Genomic DNA, 26,264 nt, shown 5'->3' on the forward strand with positions numbered 1-26,264 from the left:
AAGGTGTCCTCCTCACAAAATAATACACACTCAGAGGCTACGTAACAGAGGCTTTTCTAAAAACTCGACTTCAAGTGTGTGTGGTTCGCTCACCTCTTTCTTTAAAAAAAACAAGTTCGAGATGTGGTATCCACTTGGCTCGCTGCCTCTCAGATCAAAGGTGGGTCCATCTGCTTCGTTCCCGAAGTGTGGTTTCCCTGAGATCCCAAGTTTAAGGGATCCCTCTTGCACGATTTACCTAGGTCATCAGGAGCGGTCGCCAAGTGAAGATTCACATCCCATCTGTGTCACCAAATGTCGTGGCAATTTCCTGTATTACCAAATGAGGAGAGTTACAAACCACACACCAGTCAGAGTTATACTTAAACTTCACCTTTAATAATAATTAAGATTTTGCAATAGCATTTGACTCTCAACAATTCACAATTCACTAGCCTCAACATAATGGCAACTGAGATATTTTATAGCAAAGATACACCCCTCTCAACTTACATGACGAACCACTGATCTTAGGAACTCTTCACAAAGGGCCTTTTACTTGAGAAAGGAGTATCCCATAGCCAGATAGCATTAGCTATAAATTAACGTTCAGTTTGGTCTCTAAGACAAGGTTCTAATCTCGTTCCTAGTACTTCATAGCACAAAAACGTTACCTCACTATCTGGAATGCTCTTTAGGCTTTATTGGCCAAAGACATCGTAAATCTCCTCTGTCAGTGCTATCTCACAGAGGTCCATCCTCAGTGGAACACTGAACACACAATAGTCGACAGATTCGACAATAGTTGACAAAATAAAACAACCATTCTAATGCAATACAAAGATTATAATATGATTTTACAAGCACTAACATAATCTCGCAATTTTCCACGACACCTGCAAATACGATGATAGATTCATGCAATGCTTTTACTTTTAAAGGAGATCTTTCCACCCCTACTCTTGTCCATGGTGGTGGGCAAACCCACAACCTTCTGGCCTGCAGCCCTGTGCGCTATCGAAGTTCCTGCGTTGCCATGCAATGTTTACAGTACAGTGTCTAAAACTGCATATCTAAGGCTCAATAAGTGAAGGTAAATGGTAGACAGGTTCTCTGCTATCCACTTTATGTTTTAATTATTATTTTGGGTATAGGGGAGGGTCACTTGTTTTTTTTTTCAAGCGTTCAGGGAGGGTTAAGGTCAAATATATTTAGCAGAAGTGACTTTTTCGTAGCAGGCAGGGTTCCAAGGTCTAGCTAAAATGTCTAGTCCAGTGACCTCTGAAAACCCACCCACAAGGCCTGAAAACTAGCCCAAAGAATGTTTTGTGCAGCAAGAGAGGAGTTGCCACATTAACCAATAAAGCCTTTTCTATAACATCATCGAGAGAATTAAGAAGGATTCTTAACAACGTAGGCTACGATGCAAAATTCAGTTTTCCATCAAAATAACAATTCTTGCGAGTTTAAGAATATGTCGTAAGAAAAAATATAAATCGCCCTTATTAAACTCTCCAGATCATTTTCATCAATGGATGTAAATTTCACTTGTTTTGACTGCTATGATTAAGCAATAAGGCCCGAGGAGGTGTGGTGTATGTCCAATATACCACGGCTAAGGGCTGTTCTTAGGGCATAGCCCTTAGCCGTGGTATATCGGACATATACCACAAAGAACACGCCTTAGCTGTGGTATATTGCACATATACTACAAACCCCTGAGGTGCCTTATCGCTATTATAAACTGGTTATCAATGTAATTAGAACAGTAAAAAGTATGTTTTTGTCATTCCCGTGGTACACGTCTGATATACCATGGCTTTCAACCAATCAGCATTCAGGGTTCACACCGCCAAGTTTATAATTATTAAAAAAAGCCTGTTTGCACATTTTCATAACTATAGATAAATCCGACAGGAGAATTTGAGTGATACAAGTTGGACAGAGGATCTCTAAATCTCTGTGCAAGCAACACTTGAATGTGAATTTGTTGGTTAATTGTGCCGTTATTATGTGCCATATCGAGCTCTGGAAAAATCTGCTTGACTCCAGCCTTGCTGAAGCACCCCCAGATCATCACCGGTCCTCCACCAAATTTTACAGTGTGTGCGAGACCTGGAGAGGCCTACAAGCCTAAACTGTGAAATCTGGTGGAGGATCGGTGATGATCTGGGGGTGCTTCAGCAAGGCTGGAATCGGACAGATTTGTCTTTGTGAAGGACACATGAATAAAGCCACGTACAAGGTTGTCCTGGAAGAAAACTTGCTTCCTTCTGCTCTGACAATGTTCCTCAACTTTGAGGATTGTTTTTTTTCCAGCAGGACAATGCTCCAAGCCACACAGCCAGGTCAATCAAGGTGTGGATGGAGGACCACCAGATCAATATCCTGTCATGGCCAGCCCAATCTCCAGACCTGAACCCAATTGAAAACCTCTGGAATGTGATCAAGAGGAAGATGGATGGTCACAAGCCATCAAACAAAGCCGAGCTTCTTGAATTTATGCGCCAGGAGTGGCATAAAGTCACCCAACATCAATGTGAAAGACTGGTGGGGAGCATGCCAAGAAGCATGAAAGCTGTGACTGGAAATCAGGGTTATTCCACCAAATATTGATTTCTGAACTCTTCCAAAGTGAAAAACATTAGTATTGTGTTGTTTAAAAATGAGATAATTTTTATTTGGAATTTGGGAGAAATGTTGTCAGTAGTTTATAGAAACAGAAATGGTAATTTTACCTAAACACATACCTATAAATAGTAAAACCAGAGAAACTGATAATTTGCAGTGGTCTCTTAACTTTTTCCAGAGCTATAAATATACAGTACCAGTCAAAGGTTTGGACACACCTACTCATTCAAGGGTTTTTCTATATTTGGACTATTTTCTACATTGTAGAATAATAGTTTAGACAACAAAACTATGAAATAACACATTTGGTAACCAGAAAAGCTTTAAACAAATCAAAAATATATGATGACAGCTTTGCACACTCTTGGCATTCTCTCAACCAGCTTCATGAGGTAGTCACCTGGAATGCATTTCAATTAACAGATGTGCCTTGTTAAAAGTTAATTTGTGGAATTTCTTTCCTTCTTAATGTGTTTGAGCCAATCAGTTGTGTTGTGATAAGGTAGGGGTGGTATACAGAAGATAGCCCTATTTGGTAAAAGACCAAGTCCATATTATGGCAAGAACAGCTCAAATAAGCAAAGATAAAGGACAGTCCATTACTTTAAGGTGGGGAAAATTTTGAGAACTTTGAAACTTTCTTCAAGTGCAGTCGCAAAAATCATCAAGCATTATGATGAAACTGGCTCTCATGAGGAACGCCACAGGAAAGGAAGACCCAGAGTTACCTCTGCTTTAGAGGATAAGTTCATTAGAGTTACCAGCCTCAGAAATTGCAGCCGAAATAAATGCTTCACAGAGTTCATTGTAACAGACACATCTCAACATCAACTGTTCAGAGGAGACTTTGCAACAATTCATGGTCACACTTCTGCAAAGAAACCACTACTAAAGAACACCAATAATAAGAAGAGACTTAGCCATAATGGCTACCACGGCATTCTGCAGCGATACGCCATCCCATCTGGTTTGCGCTTAGTGGGACAATCATTTGTTTTTCAACAGGACAATGACCCAACACATCAGATGACCTGGCCTCCACAATCACCCGACCTCAACCCAATTGAGATGGTTTGGGATGAGTTGGACCGCAGAGTGAAGGAAAAGGAGCTCAGCATATGTGGGAACTCCTTCAAGAATGGTGGAAAAGTGTCCCTCATGAAGCTGGTTGAGAGAATGCCAAGAGTGTGCAAAGCTGTCATCAAGGCTGGCTACTTTGAAGAACCTAAAATATATTTTTATTTGTTTAACACTTTTTTGGTTACTACATGATTCCATATGTGTTATTTCATAGTTTTGATGTCTTTACTGTTATTCTACAATGTAAAAAATAAAGAAAAACCTTTGAATGAGTAGGTATGTCCAAACTCCATGGCCCCTGCGGTGCAATTTAGAAGTATCCCAAAAACCCACCACCTGTGACCAATACATTTTCACTAGCACATTGTTTCCAAAGTATAACAATTTGTCAGGAAAACCGTGGACATGGTTGTCTTACGCAGCAAGCTAGAATAAATAACGTAGCAGTTTAGAATAATTAGGCTAAGGTTAGGGTTAGGGTTACCTAAAATGTTATGTTAACCTGCTACGAAAAGTCACTTCCGGTCGTAGCTGTACTCTATATAGTCACAACCCATTCATTCTGATTCATTCACGCCACTGTGGCAAATATTTTGAATAACTAATGCGAGATGGAAATGGGTTTCCTCTCATGACCATATTTGGTAGGAAGTGGAAACGACTACCGGATGCTTCACATTTATACATCCGTTGAAATCTCTTGCTTATTGTTCTATGACTGAGGATTCTCTTTCTGACCCGCAAAATAACTCACATTCCCATAATCCTCAGTTTTACGCGGTGACGTATTGAGCATAACAAACAACTCAGGAAGAGCATATTTGATCCAGGTTAGACAGCTACCTACACATTCAAAATGCTGAAGGCTGTGATTCTCATTGGAGGCCCGCAGAAAGGTAAGTGTTAAATAAATCACTATTTTACAAATGCCTACATGTTCATTCTCCAGTACTGCTATATAGCCATGTATCTTGCTAACGTTAGCTAGCTAGCCTTGCTCTAAAGGGCTAGCTAGCTAGTTGATAGCTAGCTAACGTTAGTTGTAATGAATGACGTGGAGTGATCATGGAAACCCTCCGGTGCAGTTTGCATATCTAAACATTTTAGCAATAAGCATTTGGTCGAAAAAGCAAGCAAACGATTGCATGGGCTGACAATTCACCATCAAGATAGTTGATAGCCTGGCATAAACTTTCTGTGCTAGCTACCAGTACTTGCATTGGCATTAATTGAACGAGTTGGGTGCGTTCAACTCCTTTAGAATATAATAGGTTAGAGTGCTTTTTACTACATCAGAATCTAGAATGGAATAATTCGTTTTTACTTTTCCTAAGGTAACGTCTGAAAATGTTATGTGATCAACTGAGCAGGTGACTTTCATTGTCATACAGGGACACGGTTTCGACCGTTGTCATTTGAGGTCCCAAAACCCTTGTTTCCAGTTGCTGGTGTGCCCATGCTACAGCATCACATTGAAGCATGTGCCAAGGTCGGTTAGCACTGATAAAAATTATCAATTTCTACATCTTCATTGGTAGAAAGAAACATGGTTTTAATTTTCCCCATAGGTGCCAAATATGAAGGAGATTTTGCTTGTTGGCTTTTACCAGCCAAATGAAGAACTTACCAGATTCATTTGTAGCGCACAGCAGGAATTCAAAATCTTAATCAGGTAAACAAGAGGATCTTACAGAAATGTCATAAAACAAACATAGAACACATGAAATCAAATTTGTCACATACACATGGTTAGCAGATGTTAATGCGAGTGTAGCGAAATGCTTGTGCTTCTAGTTCCGACAATGCAGTAATAACCAACGAGTAATCTAACCTAACAATTCCAAAACTACTACCTTATACACACAAGTCTAAAGGGATAAATAATATGTACATAAAGATATATGAATGAGTGATGGTACAGAACAGCATAGGCAAGATGCAGTAGATGGTATCGAGTACAGTATATACATATGAGATGGATCATTGATAAACTTGTTGAACCTCTGTAGGTATTTGCAGGAGTTTGCTGCTTTGGGCACTGGGGGCGGAATCTACCACTTCAGAGATCAGATTCTATCTGGTGGCCCAGAGGCATTCTTCATCATGAATGCTGACGTGTGCTCTGAGTTTCCTCTACCAGAGATGCTCAACTTCCAGAAAGAACACGGAGAGCCAAGCAGTTTCGTCATCATGGGGACAACTGTGAGGAGACATCCATGATTTCTATGGCTATGACCAAGACCAATACAGGGAAAAGTTAACAACTAATTGTTGGGAGTATGTTTGATGGGGACATTGGGGTATAATTCCTTTGACTTTCATTATTTATTTATTTTTCTTTGTTTTGCAGGCAAACAGAAAGCAGTCCATGAATTATGGCTGTATTGTGGAAAACCAGCAAACAAATGAGGTGATGATGCAGCACATTTTAGTCATGGGCAATTCCACAGTAACAGAATTTGCGCTGAGACTCAATCTTTCACTTTATGTATGCCAAACAAAAACCATTGATTTCAAAGTTTAACAAACCATACAACTCTATGCACAAGGACTACTTTTAACAATTTAGACTGAACATTTTGCAGATGCAAAGTTAGGTAACGGAATTTCTATAAAATCTCCATGTCTTCAAAACTGTAATATTTGCACCAAATTTAGATTCAATTACGTCTGCATAAAGACGTTGTTATTGAACTACAGTAAGTGGATTTACACCCGGTAACAGAATTTCATCATGGGTCCTTGATCTTTACTACACAGAAATGCATAATTAAGGATATGAACGTCATTCTCTTCATGGTGATGTATCCTAAATAGGTACACAAAGGTTTAAATATGCATTATCCCCTTAGCATATTTGGGTATTATTCAACGCACTGGTTATTATTTTAATGAGCTCTGCCTACAAACTGTCCAAACCTGAACCAATTATAGACATTTATGTTTCACAAGTTTGGACATCACAGTAGAGCTCAGTACAGTTCAGTAAAATATACACTGATGTACAAAATGTTAGGAACATTCGACTGACCGCGTGAAAGCTATGATCCCTTATTGATGTCACTTGTTAAATACACTTCAATAAGTGTAGATGAAGGGGAGACGACAAGTTGAAGAAGGATTTTTAAGCCTTGAGACAATTGATTGTGTATGTGTGCCATTCAGAGGGTAAATGGGGGTGAATGGGCAAGACAAAAGATTAAGTGCCTTTGAACAGGGTATGGTAGTAGGTGCCAGGCGCGTCGCTTTGTGTGTCAAGAACTGCAACGCTGCTAGGTTTCACGCTCAACAGTTTCCTGTGTGTATCAAGAATGGTCCACCACCCAAAAGACATCCAGCCAACTTGACACAACTGTGGGAAGCATTAGAGTTAACATGAGCCAGCATCCCTGTTTTTAACGCTTTCAACACCTTGTAGAGTCCATGCCCTGATGACTTGAGGCTGTTCTGAGGGCAAACGGGGGTGCAACTCAATATTAGGAGGGTGTTCCGAATGTTTTGTACACTGTAGTTCAGTAGAGTACTTTAAAATACAGTACATTAGTGTACTCAACTCTAGTGTGCTCTACTGTGTATTGTACTGAACTCCACTATAGTTTTCTTTACTGTACTGGGTTGTCCCAACTTGTGAACCCAACTGGTCTGTGACTACTATGATTTCCCACTGTAGCCAATTCATTTGCAGAAATTCTGTTACTGATTATTTTTATTTACATACACACACACATTATTTACATTCAAAAGTTGTCACATAGAAATGTCCTTGTTTTTGAAAAACAGTCCATTAAAATAACATGAAATTGATCAGAAATACAGTGTAGACGTTGTTAATGTTGTAAATGACTATTGTAGCTGGAAACGGCTGATGTTTTTTTAAAATTTTTTGAATGGAATATCTACATAGGCTTGCCCATTATCAGCAATCATCACTCCTGTGTTCCAATGGCACGTTGTGTTAGCTAATCCAGGTTTATCATTTCAAAAGGCTAATTGATCATTAGAAAACCCTTTTGCAATTATGTTAGCACAGCTGAAAACTGTTCTGATTAAAGAAGCAATAAAACTGGCCACCTTTAGACTAGTTGAGCATCAGCATTTGTGGGTTTGATTACAGGCTCAATGGCCAGAAACAAAATCACTTTCTCCTGAAACTGGTCAGTCTATTCTTGTTCTGAGAAAATGAAGGCTATTCCATGCGAGAAAATGCCAAGAAACTGAAGATCTCGTACTACTCCCTTCACAGAACAGCACAAACTGGCTCTAACCAGAATAGAAAGAGTGGGAGGCCCCAGTGCACAATTGAGAAAGAGGACAAGTACATTAGTGTCTAGTTTGAGAAACAGACGCCTCACAAGTCCTCAATTGGCAGCTTCATTAAATAGTACCCGCAAAACACCAGTCTCAACGTCAACAGTGAAGAGGCGACTCCGGGATGCTGGACTTCTTGGCACAGTTGCAAAGAAAAAGCCATATCTCAGACTGGCCAATAAAAATAAATGATTGGCAAAAGAACACAGACAGAGGAACTCTGCCTAGAAGTCCAGCATCCCGGAGTCGCCTCTTCACTGTTGACGTTGAGACTAGTGTTTTGTGGGTACTATTTAATGAAGCTGCCAGTTGAGGACTTGTGAGAGGTGCCTGTTTCTTAATAAACTAGACACTCTAATGTACTTGTCCTCTTGCTCTCTCCAGAAATTTGGTAATGGAATTGAGTTAATCACGAGTTAATCACGTAATAGTTCATAAACAAAATTGATATCATTACAAACTAACTAATTGATAGGTCTACCTTTCATTATTAGGGAGAGAAATGTGAAAATATCTTAATGATTTGGGTTTTTGGTAATGGAATTTTAAGGCAATGTTTTTTAAACCTACAGAAGGCAGAACAAATTCTCAAACTAAATATGTGTTGATATTAGTTGGCAGGGGTCTTTACTTCATGATTGTGTTTATGTAAATACCTTAAGACTTTTTCTCCTAGATGTATTCTATGACCTCTTACCCATCTGTTTGACCTAAAATCAAAGCCTTTGCTTATTTGTAATTTTTAGGATGGAAAATGGTTGAAAAATGTCTCTTTTTTTCTAAAGTAGACTTACCTTTCATTTGACATACTCCTATGAACTTTACATTGACATTTTAGTCATTTAGCAGACATGCTTATCCAGAACAATTAGGGTTAAGTGCCTTTCTCAAGGGCACATGGACAGATTTTTCATCTAGTTGGCTCAGGGATTTCAACCAGCAACCATTTGGTTACTGACCCAACGCTCTTAACTGCTAGATTACTTGCCATCCACTTCATGTTGGTGCTTTTCTATGAACATTGGACAGTTCTTACCTGATTCAGAAAGTAATCTTCTGCTCTTATTTCAGGTTTTACATTATGTGGAGAAGCCTAGCACTTTTGTTAGTGACATCATCAACTGTGGAATATACCTGTTTACCCCGGAGATCTTCCAACACATTGGGGCAGTCTTCCAGAAGAACCAGCAGGACATGCTGTTGTAAGTGGGAGGAATCCCTCGGGGACCCTATCGTGGGAGCATAGAGATCCTATAAAGATCCTAGGATTTCTGTGCGTGGGAGTGGTGCATTTATCAATTCCTATCCTTGGTTGTCCTTCATGTCTTTTTTTTCCTTTCCCCTTTCCTGCCATCATTCCATTTCCCATCACCAGATATCCATATGAGGGGTAAGTCGGTACAGCTAGGCTGCACAGTGTGGTTGTAGAGCTGGGCATTAGTAAAATACGTCACACAAAAATATGTTTCTTCATGGAGTCAATACCAGCACGGGGGGTGATGACAGTAGATCATTCTTAAAGCTGCAATGTAGCACTTTTTGGGCGACCTGACAATTCACAGAATTGTGAGTTATAGATCTTTCATTCTCATGGAAAGCAAGTCTAAGAAGCGGTAGATGTTCTATGTGCACTATTTCTATGCCGCCTGTGCTTCAGTGTTTTGTACACCAGCTTCAAACAGCTGAAAATACAATATTTTTGGTTATTGAAAATATATTTCCACAGCGGTTTAGATTGTACAATGATTATCTAGACATTGCTTGTTTTGTCAAACTTTTCACACACTGCACATCCTCATCACTTTTCAATATAAGTTGGCATACAGATCTATACAATTGGTTATTAATCACATGTACAATCATTTCAATAACATTTGGACACAAAGGGGTAGTGATTCTTTGAGTATGTATACCATTACTCAAGTCAACCATGTTGCCTCTTCTGTCAAATAAATGTTCCTGTCACAATTCATTTTAATTCTACTGAGCTTGTCAACTTAACACTCCGTGAATCCTCTACTCACTTTTGTTTACAGCCCTTAACTGTCTTTTTGCCTTTCAAAATTCAATCAGAAATAGTTGTGATCTACCTTTGGTAAACACTTTACAGAATACTACAGAATAGTCTCATACATTGATCTCTTCCTCAGAGATGAGCAGACCAATGGCAACGGCTGGCATCGGGCTGAGGCCATTCGGTTAGAACAGGACATTTTCACAGCCCTGGCTGGGCAGGGCAAGCTCTACGTCTACAAAACACCTGCCTTCTGGAGCCAGATCAAATCTGCAGGGTGAGTAAGTCGTCTCCATCTGTGAAACCTGAAGACGTCGGCGTACTGTACTGTCATGAATCGGCTTCGTCTCATTTTTGTTAACAGGTCTGCAATATACGCCAGTCGGTTGTACCTTAACCAGTACCATAAAACACATCCTGAAAGACTGGCTACAACTGAGGATGGAGGGCCTAGAATAAGTGGTAAACTAATCCAGTACTCTTAGCTTTGCAGTTTCTGGTTTGTTCACACCAGTGATTTGGTTTTGTTGTGTCCCAGGAAATGTTTACATTCACCCAACAGCCAATATTGACCCTACTGCGGTGGTAAGTGCTTCTTCTCCTCAGTATTACTACTTACACATACAGCACAAGACACAAACATATTCCTAATAATGTTTTTCTATAGTTGGGGCCCAACGTCTCGATAGGCACAGGAGTGACCATCGGGGCTGGGGTGCGTGTAAGAGAGTCCGTCATCCTCCACGGGGCTACCCTACAGGCAAGCAGTTGCCAGTGGCAAATGTCATTGTTTAAATTTGCCAGTTCCCCAGGCGAAAAATGCTGAAATGGCTCTTCCCTTGATAAATATAAAAATGTGAGCTATGATCATGTCCATGTGTTTTAAAGTATGATTGATAATCGAGTGACCCAATTCCATTGTCATGTTTCTTTTAGGATCACAGTTGTGTGTTGAACTGTATAGTGGGGTGGGACAGCACTATTGGCAAGTGGGCCAGAGTTGAAGGAACTCCCAGTGACCCAAATCCAAATGACCCCTATGCAAAAATAGACAGTGAAACACTCTTCAGAGATGGAAAACTCACACCATCAATCACCATTCTTGGTAAGTTTCGTATACTTTCACATTTAACACTGAGCTGGCTTGGTTACGCATACACCATAGTCCTTTCCAGCACGGTTTCAGAAACTATCAGAGCTAGCACAGTCTGACGTTAGTGTGAAAAAGATATTGGATACGTGTTTAGATCATGTGAAATCATTGTATACAGAAGTTAAACTACATACATCACCTGCCCAGACCCACTTGCCCCCACTCATCACATTCTGCCACATGGCCTCAAACTGCACCATTCTGTTTCTCGCCATTGTCCACGCTTTTTCAGTATTTAGTGTGTGAACGACAGGATTGGCTGATTTCCAGTTGACAATGTTTTAATATTGCTTTTTTTCCCCCCAGGTTGTAATGTGACTATCCCATCGGAGGTGATCATACTCAACTCAATTGTTCTGCCACACAAAGACCTCAACAGGAGTTTCAAAAACCAAATTATACTGTAGTTAATTTGCTGCGTTCATTTAGTGTCAAACTAATTAAGGATTGTAGCTTGAAGATCAATGTCACTGCCTCTGGGTTATTGTATAGAAGATGACACTAGGTGTTTGGAAAGATTGTAGGTTTTAGCCTTTATAAATTAAAGGATGTAAATGAGATGGTTTGGAGGATGATAGTGGGTCGGTTAGATTACCTCGACATGAATGTCATCCCGTAACTTTGAGCGGCCGCCCGCCTGTGTTTTGTTAAAAAGCTGAGGAATGAGCCTGGAGAAATGTAAACCACTCAATTTCAGAGCTATGGATGCAACCATGTTGAGGCTAGACAGTGTTTAAACATTTGCGTAAAACAAGCTTTTATTTTGGATTCTGATGGGGTACGACAGTTGAGCTAAGCACGAGGTATAAGTTAATCTTCAAGAATCAAAAGGGTGTGTGCACACAATTAAGTCAAATTGATGGAGCAACTAAAGGATTCTAATTTTACATTTCTGCACTATCCCTATGATTAGCTCTGGATTCACTACCATGTAAGGGAAATTAAAACAATGGTAATTTTGGCATAGGGTTTGGTAGCAGTACTTACCATTCATTGGTGCTAGCCTAGTTACTGAAATGTCATCTTGGAAAGAAGTGAAAGTCTGCAGCTGATCTAGTAAGATTACAAAATGAAAGGAATTGGTTTGCTGTTTAATTTTGAGGGGTAATTTGGGGGCCTTTTTACACGCGCTTTGATTAAAACATGACAATTAATTGCAAGCGTTTACATTCTGAAAGAAATGACTGCCTCATGTTTTTGGTTAAAGGGGCAAGCAGTAGTTCGAAATAAGTGGCAACCTTGCCCGTTTTGGTAAATAGCTGAGGGATGGGGCTGTTGAACTCTACCACTTCAAATTCATAGACAGCGCTAGGGATGCAAGGACTGACCAACCATGAGATAAAGTTTAACCTTGAGGCTAGTGTTTGTCCAAAAATGAATGTACCAATTGCAATCAAGAAATGTTTGCTTTCAATTTGAACATGGCAGGGAACTTAGATTCGGGGCTGTAGGAGAGATTTACTTTAATGAGTAGCCATTGATTCTGTACATGTGACAATCAAATGGGAGATTGTTACCCAGTATAAAATTGTTGCTGCATGCCTAATTTGCTTCAAAATCAAGCACTCCTTGTTTTAAAAAAATAAAATAAAAACTTTTAACTAAATTGCAATGTCTGTGCGCCAAGTATAGGAGAAAAGGTGTCGATTCTCACGTTCATGCAGAAATGTTTCATTTCACAGATCTCTCCATTTAGAAACAGTAGAACAGTTTCATAATGTAGTTTATTTAAAGTTTCTCATGCATTAGTGTGGTTCCTAAAATGTACACCATTCTAACCCTTATACTCCATGTTATGATACAAAACATTTTTAAACACTGAAAAGATAGCCAAATGTGAAGTGCTTTAGTTACTCATGAATATACCAACAGTCTATGCCACAATGATATCAGTTGGGGGATGTGAAGAACTTATTTTTGCCCGGGTCAGTCTTTGCCCTGTTACTGAAAAAACAAACAAAAAAACACCACAAGTCACAAGAAACAATGAAGAGCTAGCACATCATTGTCATACCATCCACAATAGTTAAGCAATTTACAAAAATGTTTTAATTTAAGAAGAAAAAAATCAAGTGGTCTTACGTATTGTTGAAGGCATTCTTCATTCTGCCCTTAAGAGAACCACTGGTAGGAGTCTTGGGGTATTTACTCAGCTCAGGGGAAGTCAGCGGTTTAAACAGACGATCTGAAGAGGTGGTACATGCATGTTAGAGGCACCATGATGATTTAGCATTTGTCATAGTCCAGCATCATGTACACAAGTAACGCCAGTGACATTTGGGTGAGGGCTGTTGAGTCCCCATTGATGGGGGAAAATGTAATAGCACAGCAGCTTAGTGTTGCTGGCAAGTTGTGCGTTTACCTCTGTCTGTACTGTGGCTCTCGCTATTGATGTTGGCGTCGACAACTGATGATATAACTTGGTCCCTCGCCACCATGATGAGGCGTTTCCAGTAATCAGCAGGGAACGACAGCATTCTGCCTATGACCTTAGAGATTAAATCAACAAACCAGTTTCAAATACAGAGGCATCACGCAGAATTCAAATTGTATTACCATCTCTATGGGTGACATTGACAGTGCAAGTGTTTCAGCACCAAATCACTGGAAATACTGTGGCACTTAAAATATATATTTTTTTAAACCTTCAGGAACACTGCTAAATACTGGAATAGTGATATCAATTGCATTACATTCATGCACAAGACAGTGCCCACCATTGGCTGAATGTTTGTGTCCCTCATAATGGTCATTGGGGAGGGCTCTGCCATTCCATGTCCAACAATGGTTGGTCCAAACACTCTGGACAAATTGTTCTTGTCCATCTGACAGAGGGGGCTCTGCATGACTCTACAGTGAGAGGGAAGGCAGTGTGCAGTTTTTATTAAGACAAAACTCTTATTGAATATAGACTTCCTGTTTACTCATGCAATAAACTGCAGCCGAGTGGTCCAATTTTGCTTAACTACAATTATCGTGACGACTTATGGAACTCGACATTTATGGAACTGCAGGTTGAGAAAAATGGGTCAACGTCACATCAGTGCCCGATCATGGAGAGAAACCCAATAAAATCACTAAAGCCAGAGGTATCCCATCACCCGTAGGTGTTACCTCTGTAGATGAAGCATGAGGAAAGCCAGTGTCTCTCTGTTGGGCTTAGGCAGATCCCCTATGGCTCGGTACATTATTGCTGCGCTGTCGTCATCATCTGGAATCTCTGTAATTGACACACATCCCATCAGCGAGGCCCTTGGGACACCGTAAGATAAAGGTAACAATGCCTAGAGATACAGTACACCTCAAATCTATAACCCCTCGGCGGATTGTAATCCTTCAGCTGATTTGCTCACTTCATTATGACCGAGAAGGCCTCGAGAGTGTGGAAATTAGAGTTCTCTGTAGCATATATCTATTATTGGCTGCCAAGGAAATTAGACAAAAGCAACCCTGAGCTCCCTCAGACGTCAACGCAATTGACAAAAGAGAGGTGCTATGTCCTAAAGTCAAATCGGCTTTTCTAAGAGGCAGCGAGAAAGACTGATTTAGATTGGATAATTCCCGGCACGGTGCAAATTACCACTTACCCTTCACTCAAGATCATATACAAGATTGAAGCGAATATGCTGAAAGTAGACAAACTGGGCTGGGAGAAATATTGAGTGTTGATTGTTTTACAGTCATCAGGGAGTTGGTCAGGAATCACAACGAAATAACCATCTGCCCTAAATGGATGAACTTAAGTAAACACATTCCATCTCTCCAGCACTTTATACCTAAAGCTTTCCAAGGCGATATTGAGATCATTAAAAGTCCATCCATGAGTTACTGCCAAATGCATTCTATCAAGCATTCCATTTATGTAGATTACATAGCGCAGATACTCTAGCGCGGCTTAAAACCAGAGGCCAAATCGCAAAGTCTTGAGTTCAACACTCAGATCCTGTTTAAGTTCTGGGTCCATACGTGTTCAGAGAAAACTTCTCTTTTCAAGTTACGGGGAAGTCTATGGGCCAAAATGTCACTTCTGAAATTTGAAAGATGCCAACACCTGCAAAAATCATGATTTATACAAAGCACCGGAACTAATGCATCCCGTTGTGTCACGACAGCTCTACGGTACCATTTATGTAGTCTGAAAACTCTATTGCGGACAGACTACTACTGTATTGGTTCTGCACAGTGGTTATAACCTAGTGCTCTTCGGTGTTAATAATCCAATACAATTGTAATCACAGCTGCTCAACAGGCAATTAAGACCACCTCAAGAGAGGATGACTATTGTATACCCTCCACTTGAGAAACTATGGCTGCATTTAGACAGGCAACCCCAATTCTGATATTTTTTTCCACTAACTGGTCTTTTGACCAATCATGTCAGCTCTTCACATCAACTCTTTCAGAGCTCATCGCGCGATTGGTCAAAATGTGTGAGGGGAAAAAAAAATCTGAATTTGTCTGTAGACGCAGCCCAAGTGTCCCTTCCATTTGGTGGTGTGACATCTTCGTGACAGTGGAGGAGTCCCAAATGGCACCCTATATAGTGCACTGCTGTACTACTGTTGACCAGGGAACACATACCACAGGCCTCCATGAAGGTTCTATGCAGCCTGAAGGTGATGAGAGGCTCCTTCAGTTTCCTCAGGAAGTCCTTGAGAAGTCCACAGACAACGTGGATCTCATCCACTCTACTGAGCATGAGCGGCCTTTTCCCATTAATGTATCTCTCCCTCAGCGCCTTCACCATACGCTCACCCCCAGGAACACGGTAGATGCCTTTCTGAAACAGAGGGAGGAGGAAGTCAAACTTATATATGTTGATAACTAGGCAAATATAAAAACGTCTGAATGGAAAGTATTCCAGATTGAGAATAACATACCTCCTCCAATCCCCTTTTCTCAATTTCATTCACGCACTGAACAATAATCTGAGGGATCCTAGGCTGGGTAGGTGGGGCAAAGCTCTCTAACGTGTCCTGCAAGTGAATGTAAATATATAATATATATCTATCTTAAAACAGAACAAAGCAAGGTTGGAACCTTAAGGAATATTGAGTTGAGGTACCTCAGCTCCATGAGCTCCACATGAGGCAGAGCAGCTTTCTAGGCACTTCGGTTTACATTCGGGATGAGCTACCACACGGCAGTCCCTGCACTTCACAGCCATCTTCCCAAACCGGATCCTCTTCCCACATGGAACACACGTTTCTGGACGAATCACCTGAAAAGGGCCCAGATGGCTAGAAGTTGCATTCACATTCTAAATAGTACTAACAATTCCTATTCAAGAGTCCATATGTTGTTTAACATGAGACGGGAATCCATGAAACAGTTCTTACCGTTTTAGACAGGAAGTAGTGTCTCAAAGTTTTGCTAACAGTGGGAGTGAACACCTGGTTAAATCTAGGCTCTGTGGTGGACTCCATTTCTGTCATGGTGTCCGGCTCCACAGTAGTATCATGCTCAACAGCGGTTTCATCATTGGGAGTCCACACGGACGTTTGCTCTGAAGAACAGAAATGTTGACAATTTATTTGAATGGGAATTGGGAAACGTCGCTTGAGCCACAGCGACCGTGGAGTAAATCTCCTTTACCGCCAACAGATGAAATCTGGTGCTCCTTCCGGTAAGTCCTGGGTAGTTTCTCAGGTGTTTCCTGGGTGATGTCGATCACCATGTGAATTTGACCTCCGCTCTCTGGGGTTGTGACGGACGCGGTCACAATCGTAGTCTCAACTTCCTGAATAAGAGTGCGAAACACTTGCCATTGTCACAATTCGTATTTCATTAACTAATCTGATCATGCCATGCTAACGGAGTTAGTCAGTGCTGAATTGTCTTTGTTCACAGAGTGAAGTGGTCTCTAAAGCGCATGTGGGAGGAGAAGGAATGTGACCGAAGTAGACAAAGACTACATCCCAAATGTCACCATTTCTTATATACTGAAGTAGTACACCATAGAAAATAGGGTGACATTTCCACCTGTGCACTGAAAGGATGACACCGAGCAGAGGGCCCGGAAACTGACGAATGAGCCACCTAATAGCAAGTGACAACCCACTGGGCACAGACGTCAGTCCAACGCCTAGTTGACTGAGTTGTCAAGTAGCGCGAATGCAACAAACAAAATGTCACCATGTCATTGGATTTAAGTTAAAAATATGAAATTCCTTTGCGGTGACCAATTCAAATCCAATCAGTTTTCCATGTGAATTCAGTCACAGATATCTGGTTGAAATGACATGGAAACAACGTTGATTCACACAGTTCTTGCCGAGTGGGTAGGTCCAGGGACCCAATGGCCAGGAACACAGATGATTCCGCAGATTAAACGTCTAACCAGGAACGGCTAATGTCTTAACTGCATTCTAAACCATCCTGGGTGCAAATGAACAATTCTCTGTTAATCCAGCAAGGTTCTTTCTATACCACAAAATGTTCAATGATTTATTTTCAAAAAGACACAAGCTCTAATGACCTGCTGATAAAATGAATGTATACGTTTGGAAAAAAAAAAAAAAAAAAAACTTTTCATATTTTTGTGCTTAGGGCTTAAGATAGACTGGCTGAACCTAGTCACTGTCTCCCCGGTGAAAAGGCCTTAGTTCCACTCCAGCTGATTCAAATAACTTTCAGAAAAACTAGACTGCCATTGCATTGTGAAGCCAAATACGTTTTAGCAGATGATGGTGTAAAACCAGAGGGCGTCCACTTTTAAACAAAGGAATAAGCATCAATTTGCAACATGAACAATTTAGAGTCCATTTTGTGTGGTTGAAACTGAAACCCCAGTGAATTTCTTATTATGAAAGTTAACTCCATGGACCTCCACATTGCAGCCTAAGGTTGATGAAAATAATGTTTGGTCAAAAATCACTCATATTTAGCCTTTGCTTACCTTTTCCATTGGTCTTCTTTCAAGGAGATCGTCTGAACGGCCACCTACTCTTCCCCTCTTCGCTGCGTGCGCACCGACAGTCGGTCCCATGGAGGAGCGCTGGTAATGCCCAAAAGTGCAGAACATAGGTCAAAGCACCATCGTAATCATAGCTTCAACCTCAGAGGTCCACACTTACCCTTTTTTCCCTTGCTCTCGACTTAAGTGGTTTCACAGCTGTCACATCCAGGTCCTGTTCATATTGAAAACAAAATATTCACGGCAAAAGGTGACACATGGACAAGTCACATCCAGCTTTGACATTTAATTATGTGGATGTTCAGTCATAAATACCCCAAAAACATTTTAAAAAATAAAATAAAAAAACACCTACCATGTCATCATCAGTTCTATCGTAACTAATATCAGAGTGAGACAGGAATGAAGACTCATCGATGACAGATAATCTAATGAGAGAGCAGAAGAAACAAAATAAAAACACAAAAAAACAACGGAAATGTGAAGTCATCTAAAAAGTAACGGCTGTACGTGCGATACCGTTTGCTCTTGTGCTGGGTGACGTTGGCTCCCCTGTGGTTGAAGTTGGCCAGCAGAGATCTCTGCTCGTCATTCAGACACGCATTGGACTTGCTGTCGTGGACCAGTATGTCACACATCAGTTGCATCTGCCGCTGCTGCGTAGGAATACAATATGACAGTTAAAAGGGAGGAACATGTCCGGTCTTCATTACATACGTTACAAATCAAGCCATGCGTTAATTTATGAATGTTGAAGTGCATCACTGATAAGTTCACAAGTGTTACGCAAGATATAATGGTGCTACTACATTTTCCATGAATTGGACACCGACCATGACATTGTGAAAGTCAAGGACTTCGAACAGTGTAAATCACGAGTTCCAATAGGACAGAGCAACAAGGTTAAAAGGAGCCATACCAGGTACTGAAAGTCTGCCTCAGCCTTGTAGCGCTTCTTGATCTCCACATCGACCTGGTTGCGACAGTGTTTTAGTTTGACCTCCAGGGCAGCCTGGGCTATGTCGGACTTCAACAGTAGCGCCTTGTGCCTCTTCAGCTCCAGCTCTGCATGTAACCATTTCTTCCTTGTGGCATCGTAGTTATTTACTACCTCAATAAACTCTGGCAGAAGGAGAAGACGAAAGCGACGAGGCTTAGGTCAGATACCAATTTGAACGCCCTGGGCAGCAATAATTGCCTGTTCCCTGTGTATATAAACGCCAGAACAAAAAGGATACACCATAACAATAAATGAGTACATGCAAAGTTTGGCCATGACATCTCACTACAAAAAAAACAAAAAAACATGAACATGTCTTTTAGTGGAATACACCTTGAAAAGGTTCTCAAGTCACATGTCTGAGACTATACTGTAGTGTACCATTCAACATTGTCTGTTCACATTTTAGGAGCCGTAACACTTCCTGAACTGAAAAAAACCCAAAATAACACTTACACACAAAAAAATGGATTTGACTGGACATTCACTTATATAAGTCCCAGGTAAGCCCATGGACTGTAAACATCTGAAAAGGAATATGGTATTGCAGAATGGACTTCTAAGTCTGAAACAGACACTCTGGCCAAAACCAAAATGTATAGTGTAGAGCCAGAAAGAAAACCTGCATTCTGCAACAAGTTCACAACGGCTATTCAGATTGCATTCTTACCAAGTTCAGTGTTGTTCATTGCATTTTCCTCCACAGCAATCCGTTGAAGGCACAGAGAGAGAAGCTCCCTGATAAAGGCTTCGCCCATTTTACTGATGGATAGAATAGTTTGCATCTAAATACATTGAGACTAAATTCAGAGACGCATAGAGCGATGGCCTAAAAATCGAAAACTATCAATAGGCCTACACTACAGCTCCTCCTTACCTTTCAGGTAGGACGCAGGGTGTCAAATGAACATGCTTTCGGGGAGCCAAATAAAAGCCCATACCTATCACTGGGATAATCCAAACTGCACCGAAACAGGTAGGCTATTTCATGGATTTAAATGAATAAATCTATCAATAATCAATACGTATCACTAGTTTCAAAATCAATAGCCAATAAATACATTACGACAATTTGTGATATAATATCACATTAACATTTGAGGACTAATATAGGAATACACACCTAAATATAGAACATTCTAATTACAAAGTGCGCGCACCTGCTGCTGGATATGTGGACGTGACCACCCAGCGCGATCCCGTTGCCTGTCCAACAAACAGCTGTGGTGTTTAGTAGACCTGGCCTACAGGTCGGCAATATAATGTAACTTCTTAACAATGCTATTTGATGTTAACATTTTAGCCTACACGCTAGTAACATCACAAACATTTACAAAAACTGTCGGCGCTGAACCAGTAGGTCTATCTGGGCATAGGAGGCAACGATGAATGACGAATCTCCTGTCTAGCCCAGTTAGCTACCATTCATTTCCTCATTAGAGTGTAGTGATGTCAAGGGCATAACTTTGTTTTGGATATTGGGGGGTATGGGTCAATGTGTTCCAGTGTCAAAAGGCAAAATACATCCAAAAATGTCCTGATAATTTGGTCAATATACCCCAATCACCATTTCTTTTATTACCATCCCAAAGTGAAATTTTAACCTTCCCAAAATAAAATACTTCATTTATTTTTGTTTGATATGCCAACATGGGTCTACTGTAGGACCTACAGTAGGTAATTCACAGTGATTTTAAAGGCTAATAAGAGTATTACTAAAATAGATGAACGGGGCTGTCAACTAAGCCAGAAATTCACCTCTAAAAAGGCCAACATTGTAATAATATTCAAGTCTATTTCGCATAAATGTACAGGTAACTGACAAAATAAAGGGAACACTTGTGTAAATGAGATATACAAAGTATATTGAAAGCAGGTACTTCCACACAGGTGTGGTTCCTGAGTTAATTAAGCAATTAACATCCCATAATGCTTAGGGTTTTGTACATGTAGGATGTAAAAATGCCAGGTTGCCCATTATTTTTTTCTACCATGGCAAAAGAAGAGAGCTCAGGGGTCTCAAAGGAGCATAGGGTGTTTAAAGGGTGTGCATGCGTACATCTCAGTCACCAGATCTCAACCCAATTGAACACTTATGGGAGATTCTGGAGCAGGGCCTGAGACAACCACCATCAACAAAACACCAAATTATGGAATTTCTCCAATAGAGTCCCGGACACAAATTGAAGCTGTTCTGGTGGCTCACTGAAGCTGTTCTGGTGGCTCAACGCCCTATTATGACACTATGTTGGTGTTCCCATTATTTTGTCAGTTAGGCCTACCTGTACATCAATAAGTAGCCTACATTTCAAAGTGTAGCCTCGGATATATGTACACACTGATATGAGGGAGGCACCAGAAAATGTAGCCAAACTTTTAATGACCTACATTTAGGCTAAACGCCATTCATGTTTGACAAATATAATGTAGGATTATATTAACATCTAAAAAGCTTGATTTTGTTGACATACTCGAGGAACAGTTCGTTCAGATCAAATGGTCACAAGAGTGGAGAGAAAGGCCAGCACACATCACCCACCTTGCAATCTGAGCAGAAGCCGTCAGCATTTGGAAACTATTTAATCATACACTTAATTGTTTAAATCCTGGAGGTGTTATGCCATTTTATGAGGCATGTCTTAACTTGTTTTAAAGTAGCCTATGCAAAATCAGACCTTAGTTGAGGGAATTATTTTATAAACACTTCTTTTTGCCATTGAAACCAACATTTCTCTCATGTTCTGTTGGATTTCAAATGAACTTATTTTCATTGTCCAGCAGCCAAAGACACAATCCTAGTTATATTATCAACCCATGCTTGTTTTTTGAACATTTATTTTACCCTTATTTTACCAGGTAAGTTGACTGAGAACACATTCTCATTTACAGCAACAACCTTGGGAATAGTTACAGGGGAGAGATGAATAAGCCAATTGGAAGCTGGGGATGATTAGGTGGCCATGATGGTATGAGGGCCAGATTGGGAATTTAGCCAGGACACCTTTTACAATAAGTGCCATAGGATCTTTAGTGATCACAAAGAGTCACCGGTTTAATGTCTGATTCGAAAGACGGTACCTTACACTGGGCAATGTCCCCAGTCACTGCCCTGGGATATATATTTTTTGACCAGAGGAAAGAGTGCCACCTACCGGCCCTCAAACAACACTTCCAGCAGCTTCTGATCTCCCATCCAGGGACAGACCAGGACCAACCCTGCTTAGCTTCAAAGACAAGCCATCAGTGGGAGGCAAGCCAGCAGTGGGATACAGGGTGGTATGTTGCATCTTTGGATCTCCCGTCTTTCTAAATTTTAAACTGATATTTTCCTCTCTGTCACATGAAACCGCCTGAATGTGCAGTGCGCTTTTTAGAACAGCGTGTTACCGCTAATTGTATTTTGGAACATTTGTACGAAGCCTACTACCTGCAACTAAAAGCATATTTGTCTGTGGGGGGATACAATCATAAAATGAGGAACTGAGTCACTGCGGTGCGATGCCACATAATGCCAGTAGCTTCCTGGCACTTTACAGTGGGGATTTTTTCTCTCACCAATCAATCAAACTAATCATGGTAGGATGTTAAAAGGGGGGTCAAATTTACCTGTTTCTAATATTGTGGTGGGGGGGGGGGGGGGTCATGACCCCCATCCCCCCTGCAAGTTACGTGCCTTAATGATGTGCAGTTTGCGAATGATGTGTTCTTTTTGAACAACTCTTTTTACTTACTTGAGAGTCATGATCTGTTTTTCAGAGTGACTCATTAATTTTAGTCATTCATTTGACTTGCAGTAATGATTTATACAGGAGGATTAATACATGCTCCTCCGGCTCAGCAGCTCCACCTGTCTATCATGTGCACGCAGAAAATTTGATCATGCATGCAGGCAGCATAGAGAAGAAAAGGGCATGTTTAGTACTGATAAATGATTGCATGGTGCAATAATGAATGCAATTAATTGATTATTGAATGTTATCGATGGACACAGCTTTGTAGAACCAAAACATACACAGCCTGCTTCTGCTTAGCACTCAAACTGGAGAACTAATCACATGGGGGGGGCTAATGCAGTTCGCGAACGATATTGTGCTCATCTCCCTTGCGGCTGCCAAGCAATTGCATTCCTCTAAGAGTCTTTCACAATCTAGTCCATTTGCGGTCGCAAGTAGACCTCGTTTCATAGGTATTCATAAATAATCACATTTTCAGGTCTCTCCAGAGTTGCTTGATCGGGTTCAAGTCCGGGCTCTGGTTGGGCCACTCAAGGACATTCAGAGACTTTTTCCGAAGCCACTCCAACATTGTCTTGGCTGTGCTTAGGGTCATTGTCCAGTTGGAAGGTGAACGTTCGACCCCATCTGAGGCCCTGAGTGCTCTGGAGCAGGTTTTCATTAAAGATCTCTTTGTGCTTTGCTCCGTTCATCTTTCCCTCTATCATGACTAGTCTCCCAGTCCCTGCCGCTGAAAAACATCCCCACAAAATGATGCTGCCACCACTATGTTTCACTGTCGGGATGGTGCCAGGGTTCCTCCAAATGTGACACTTGGCATTCAGGCCAAAGAGTTCAATCTTGGTTTCATCAGACCAGAGAATCTTGTTTCTCATGGTCTGAGAGTCCTTTACGTGCCTTTTACTGAGGAGTGTCTTCCGCCAGGCCAATCTACCATAAAGGCCTGATTGGTGGAGTGCTGCAGAGATGGTTGTCCTTCTGGAAGGTTCTCCCATCTCCACAGTGGGACTCTGGAGCTCTGTCAGAGTGACCATCGGGTTCTTGGGCACCTCCCTGACCAAGGCCCTTCTCCCCCGATTGCTCAGTTTGGCCGGGCAGCCAGCCCTAGGAAGAGTCTTGGTGGTTCCAAACTTCTTCCATTTAAGAAATGATGGAGGCCACTGTGTTCTTGGGGACCTTCAATGTTGCAGAAACTTTTTGGTAAACTTCCCCAGATCTGTGCCTCAACACAATCCTGTCTCGGAGCTCTACGGACAATTCCTTTGATCTCATGGCTTGGTTTTTGCTCTGACATACACTGTCAATTGTGGGACCTTATATAGACAGGTGTGTGCCTTTCCAAATCATGTCCAATCAATTGAATTTACCACAGGTGGACTCCAATCAGGTTGTAGAAAAATCTCAAGGATGATAAATGGAAACAGGATACACCTGAGCTCAATTTCGAGTCTCATAGCAAAGGGTCTGAATACTTATGTAAATAAGGTATTTCTGTTTTTTATTTTTAATACATTTGTAAACATTTCTAAAAACTGGATTTTGATTTGTCATTATGGGATATTGTGTATAGATTGAAGAGGGTAAACAAAACTTTTATACATTTTAGAATAAGGATGTAACATAACAAAATGTGGAAAAAGTCGAGGGGTCTGAATACTTTCTGAAAATTACACTAGTTCCTCAATGTACACTGAACATAAATATAAAACGCAACATGCAAGAATTTCAAAGATTTTACTGAGCTACAGTTCATATAAGGAAATCAGTCAATTGATACACATTCATTAGACCCTAATCTATGGATTTCACATGACTGGGAATACAGATATGCATCTGTTGGTCACAAATACCTTAAAAAAGGTAAGGGCATGAATCAGAAGAGCAGTCAGTATCTGGTGTGACCAACATTTGCCTCATGGAGCGAGACACATGTCCTTCGCATAGAGTTGAACAGGCTGTTAGCTGTGGCCTGTGGAATGTTGTCCCACTCCGCTTCAATGGCTGTGCAAAGTTTCTGTATATTCGCACGAACTGGAACACGCTGTTGTACACTTACATCCAGAGCATCCCAAACATGCTCAATGGGTGACATGTCTTTTGAGTATGTAGGCCATGGAAGAACTGGGACATTTTCAGCTTCCAGGAATTGTGTACAGATCCTTGCAACATGGGGCTGTGCATTATCATGCTGAAACGGGAAGTAATGGCGGCGGATGAATGGCACAACAATGAGCCTCAGGATCTCGTCACGGTATCTCGGTGCATTCAAATTGCCATCGATAAAATGCAATTGTGTTCGTTGTCCGTAGCTTATGCCTGCCCATACCATAACTCCACTGCCATCATGGGGCACTCTGTTCACAACATTAACATCAGCAAACCTCTCGCCCACACAACACCATACACGGTGTCTGCCATCTCCCGGTACAGTTGAATCCGGGATTCATCTGTGAAGTGCACACTTCTCCAGCATGTCATCGAAGGAGAGTCGTTGCCCACTGAAGTCAGTTATGACACCAAACTGCATTCAGGTCAAGACCCTGGTGTGGACGACAAGGATGCAGATGAGTTTCACTGAGACAGTTTGTGCAGAAGTTATTTGGTTGTGCAAACCCACAGATTCTTCAGCTGTCCGGGTGGCTGGTCTCAGACAATCCTGCAGGTGAAGAAGATGAATGTGGAAGTCCTGGGCTGGCATGGTTACACGTGGTCTGCGGTTGTGAGGCCATTGCGGTTGTGAGGCCAAATTCTCTAGAACGATGTTGGAGGCGGTTTATGGTAGAAAAATGAACATTCTATTCTCTGGCAACAGCTCTAGTGGAAATTCCTGCAGTCAGCATGCCAATTGGACACTTCCTCAAAACTTGAGACATCTGTGGCATTGTGTTGTGTGACAAAACTGCACATTTTAGTGGGGCCTTTTGTTGTCTCCTTTGACAAGATAAATTGTCCACCTGATAGATGTGGCATATTAAGAAGCTGATTAAACAGCATGATCATTACACAGGTGCTCATGAAACAAGGGACCAACACATGTTGCATTTATATTTTTGTTCAGTGTATTTATACAATCTTTACAGCTCTCTCCCTTTCGATAATCAAAGAGCCTCTGCGTTTATAAGCCTATCTCTGCATTCTGTGCTAAATTCTTTAGCTGCCATTTGCTCACGGTGTAGGCTATCATACAATGTGTCCATTTGGCAGAGGGAGGCGCTCTTGCATTAGATACATTTTCAGTTTTAGAGTTGTATCATTTTCATTTATATTTAGGTAATTTAGATTACCAACATGACAATGATTTTGAGATACAAATACATTATTATAATTGAAATTAACTGTTCAATGAAAATGTGCACATGAAATTCATAACTAGCATGCAGATCAGTAGAAAGATAGTAAGATTAGTTGTAAATTGTCACTCCACATGAAAAAGGTATACGACCCCTGGT

The 26,264-nt window shown here is 41.0% G+C and overlaps 2 protein-coding genes across 6 annotated transcripts; one reads left to right on the plus strand and one right to left on the minus strand.

Annotated features, from left to right (window-relative positions):
- Positions 1–4,417: 4,417 nt before the first annotated feature.
- Positions 4,418–12,771, plus strand: LOC110520030 (mannose-1-phosphate guanyltransferase alpha-A). 3 transcript variants are annotated; one of them, XM_021596996.2, is made up of 13 exons: positions 4,433–4,586; positions 5,082–5,179; positions 5,259–5,362; positions 5,700–5,892; positions 6,041–6,100; positions 9,070–9,200; positions 9,374–9,388; positions 10,149–10,289; positions 10,377–10,474; positions 10,551–10,597; positions 10,680–10,772; positions 10,949–11,117; positions 11,472–12,771. In XM_021596996.2, the coding sequence occupies exons 1-13, from the start codon at positions 4,547–4,549 to the stop codon at positions 11,570–11,572; spliced, it is 1,290 nt and encodes a 429-aa protein (XP_021452671.1). In that variant the 5' UTR covers positions 4,433–4,546; the 3' UTR covers positions 11,573–12,771. The 3 variants fall into 3 exon arrangements, with proteins under 3 accessions (XP_036830169.1, XP_021452671.1, XP_021452672.1); XM_036974274.1 differs by lacking the exon at positions 11,472–12,771 and having other exon boundaries at positions 4,418–4,586; positions 10,680–10,868; positions 10,949–11,094; XM_021596997.2 differs by lacking the exon at positions 9,374–9,388.
- Positions 12,772–12,870: 99 nt separating this feature from the next.
- si:ch1073-416j23.1 (rac GTPase-activating protein 1) lies at positions 12,871–20,439 on the minus strand. 3 transcript variants are annotated; one of them, XM_036974256.1, is made up of 18 exons: positions 20,242–20,293; positions 19,959–20,062; positions 19,752–19,843; positions 19,001–19,203; positions 18,601–18,737; positions 18,437–18,509; positions 18,242–18,295; positions 18,064–18,162; positions 16,761–16,905; positions 16,505–16,671; positions 16,231–16,386; positions 16,046–16,141; positions 15,747–15,945; positions 14,280–14,385; positions 13,883–14,015; positions 13,528–13,654; positions 13,248–13,350; positions 12,871–13,109 (listed from the first exon to the last, which is right to left on the minus strand). In XM_036974256.1, exons 2-18 carry the CDS (start codon positions 20,018–20,020, stop codon positions 13,055–13,057), a joined length of 2,007 nt encoding a protein of 668 aa, XP_036830151.1. In that variant the 5' UTR covers positions 20,021–20,062; positions 20,242–20,293; the 3' UTR covers positions 12,871–13,054. The 3 variants fall into 3 exon arrangements, with proteins under 3 accessions (XP_036830151.1, XP_036830159.1, XP_021452670.1); XM_036974264.1 differs by lacking the exon at positions 19,959–20,062 and having other exon boundaries at positions 20,242–20,439; XM_021596995.2 differs by lacking the exon at positions 20,242–20,293 and having other exon boundaries at positions 19,959–20,171.
- Between the last annotated feature and the right edge of the window lie 5,825 nt (positions 20,440–26,264).

The sequence above is a fragment of the Oncorhynchus mykiss genome, chromosome 3 (genome assembly GCF_013265735.2).
Source record: "Oncorhynchus mykiss isolate Arlee chromosome 3, USDA_OmykA_1.1, whole genome shotgun sequence".
Lineage (NCBI taxonomy): Eukaryota > Metazoa > Chordata > Actinopteri > Salmoniformes > Salmonidae > Oncorhynchus > Oncorhynchus mykiss.

Bases quoted from the DNA above. Each gene is read 5' to 3' on its own strand.
- LOC110520030 (XM_021596996.2), top strand. From the start codon at position 4,547: ATGCTGAAGGCTGTGATTCTCATTGGAGGCCCGCAGAAAG. The intron at 5,363-5,699 runs GTAAACAAGAGG...GAACCTCTGTAG, and splicing joins GAATTCAAAATCTTAATCAG to GTATTTGCAGGAGTTTGCTG. The intron at 5,893-6,040 runs GTGAGGAGACAT...TTTGTTTTGCAG, and splicing joins TCGTCATCATGGGGACAACT to GCAAACAGAAAGCAGTCCAT.
- si:ch1073-416j23.1 (XM_036974256.1), bottom strand. From the start codon at position 20,020: ATGGGCTTTTATTTGGCTCCCCGAAAGCATGTTCATTTGACACCCTGC. The intron at 19,844-19,958 runs GTAAGGAGGAGC...TCTATCCATCAG, and splicing joins CCCTGCGTCCTACCTGAAAG to TAAAATGGGCGAAGCCTTTA. The intron at 15,946-16,045 runs GTATGTTATTCT...CCTCTGTTTCAG, and splicing joins AGAAAAGGGGATTGGAGGAG to AAAGGCATCTACCGTGTTCC.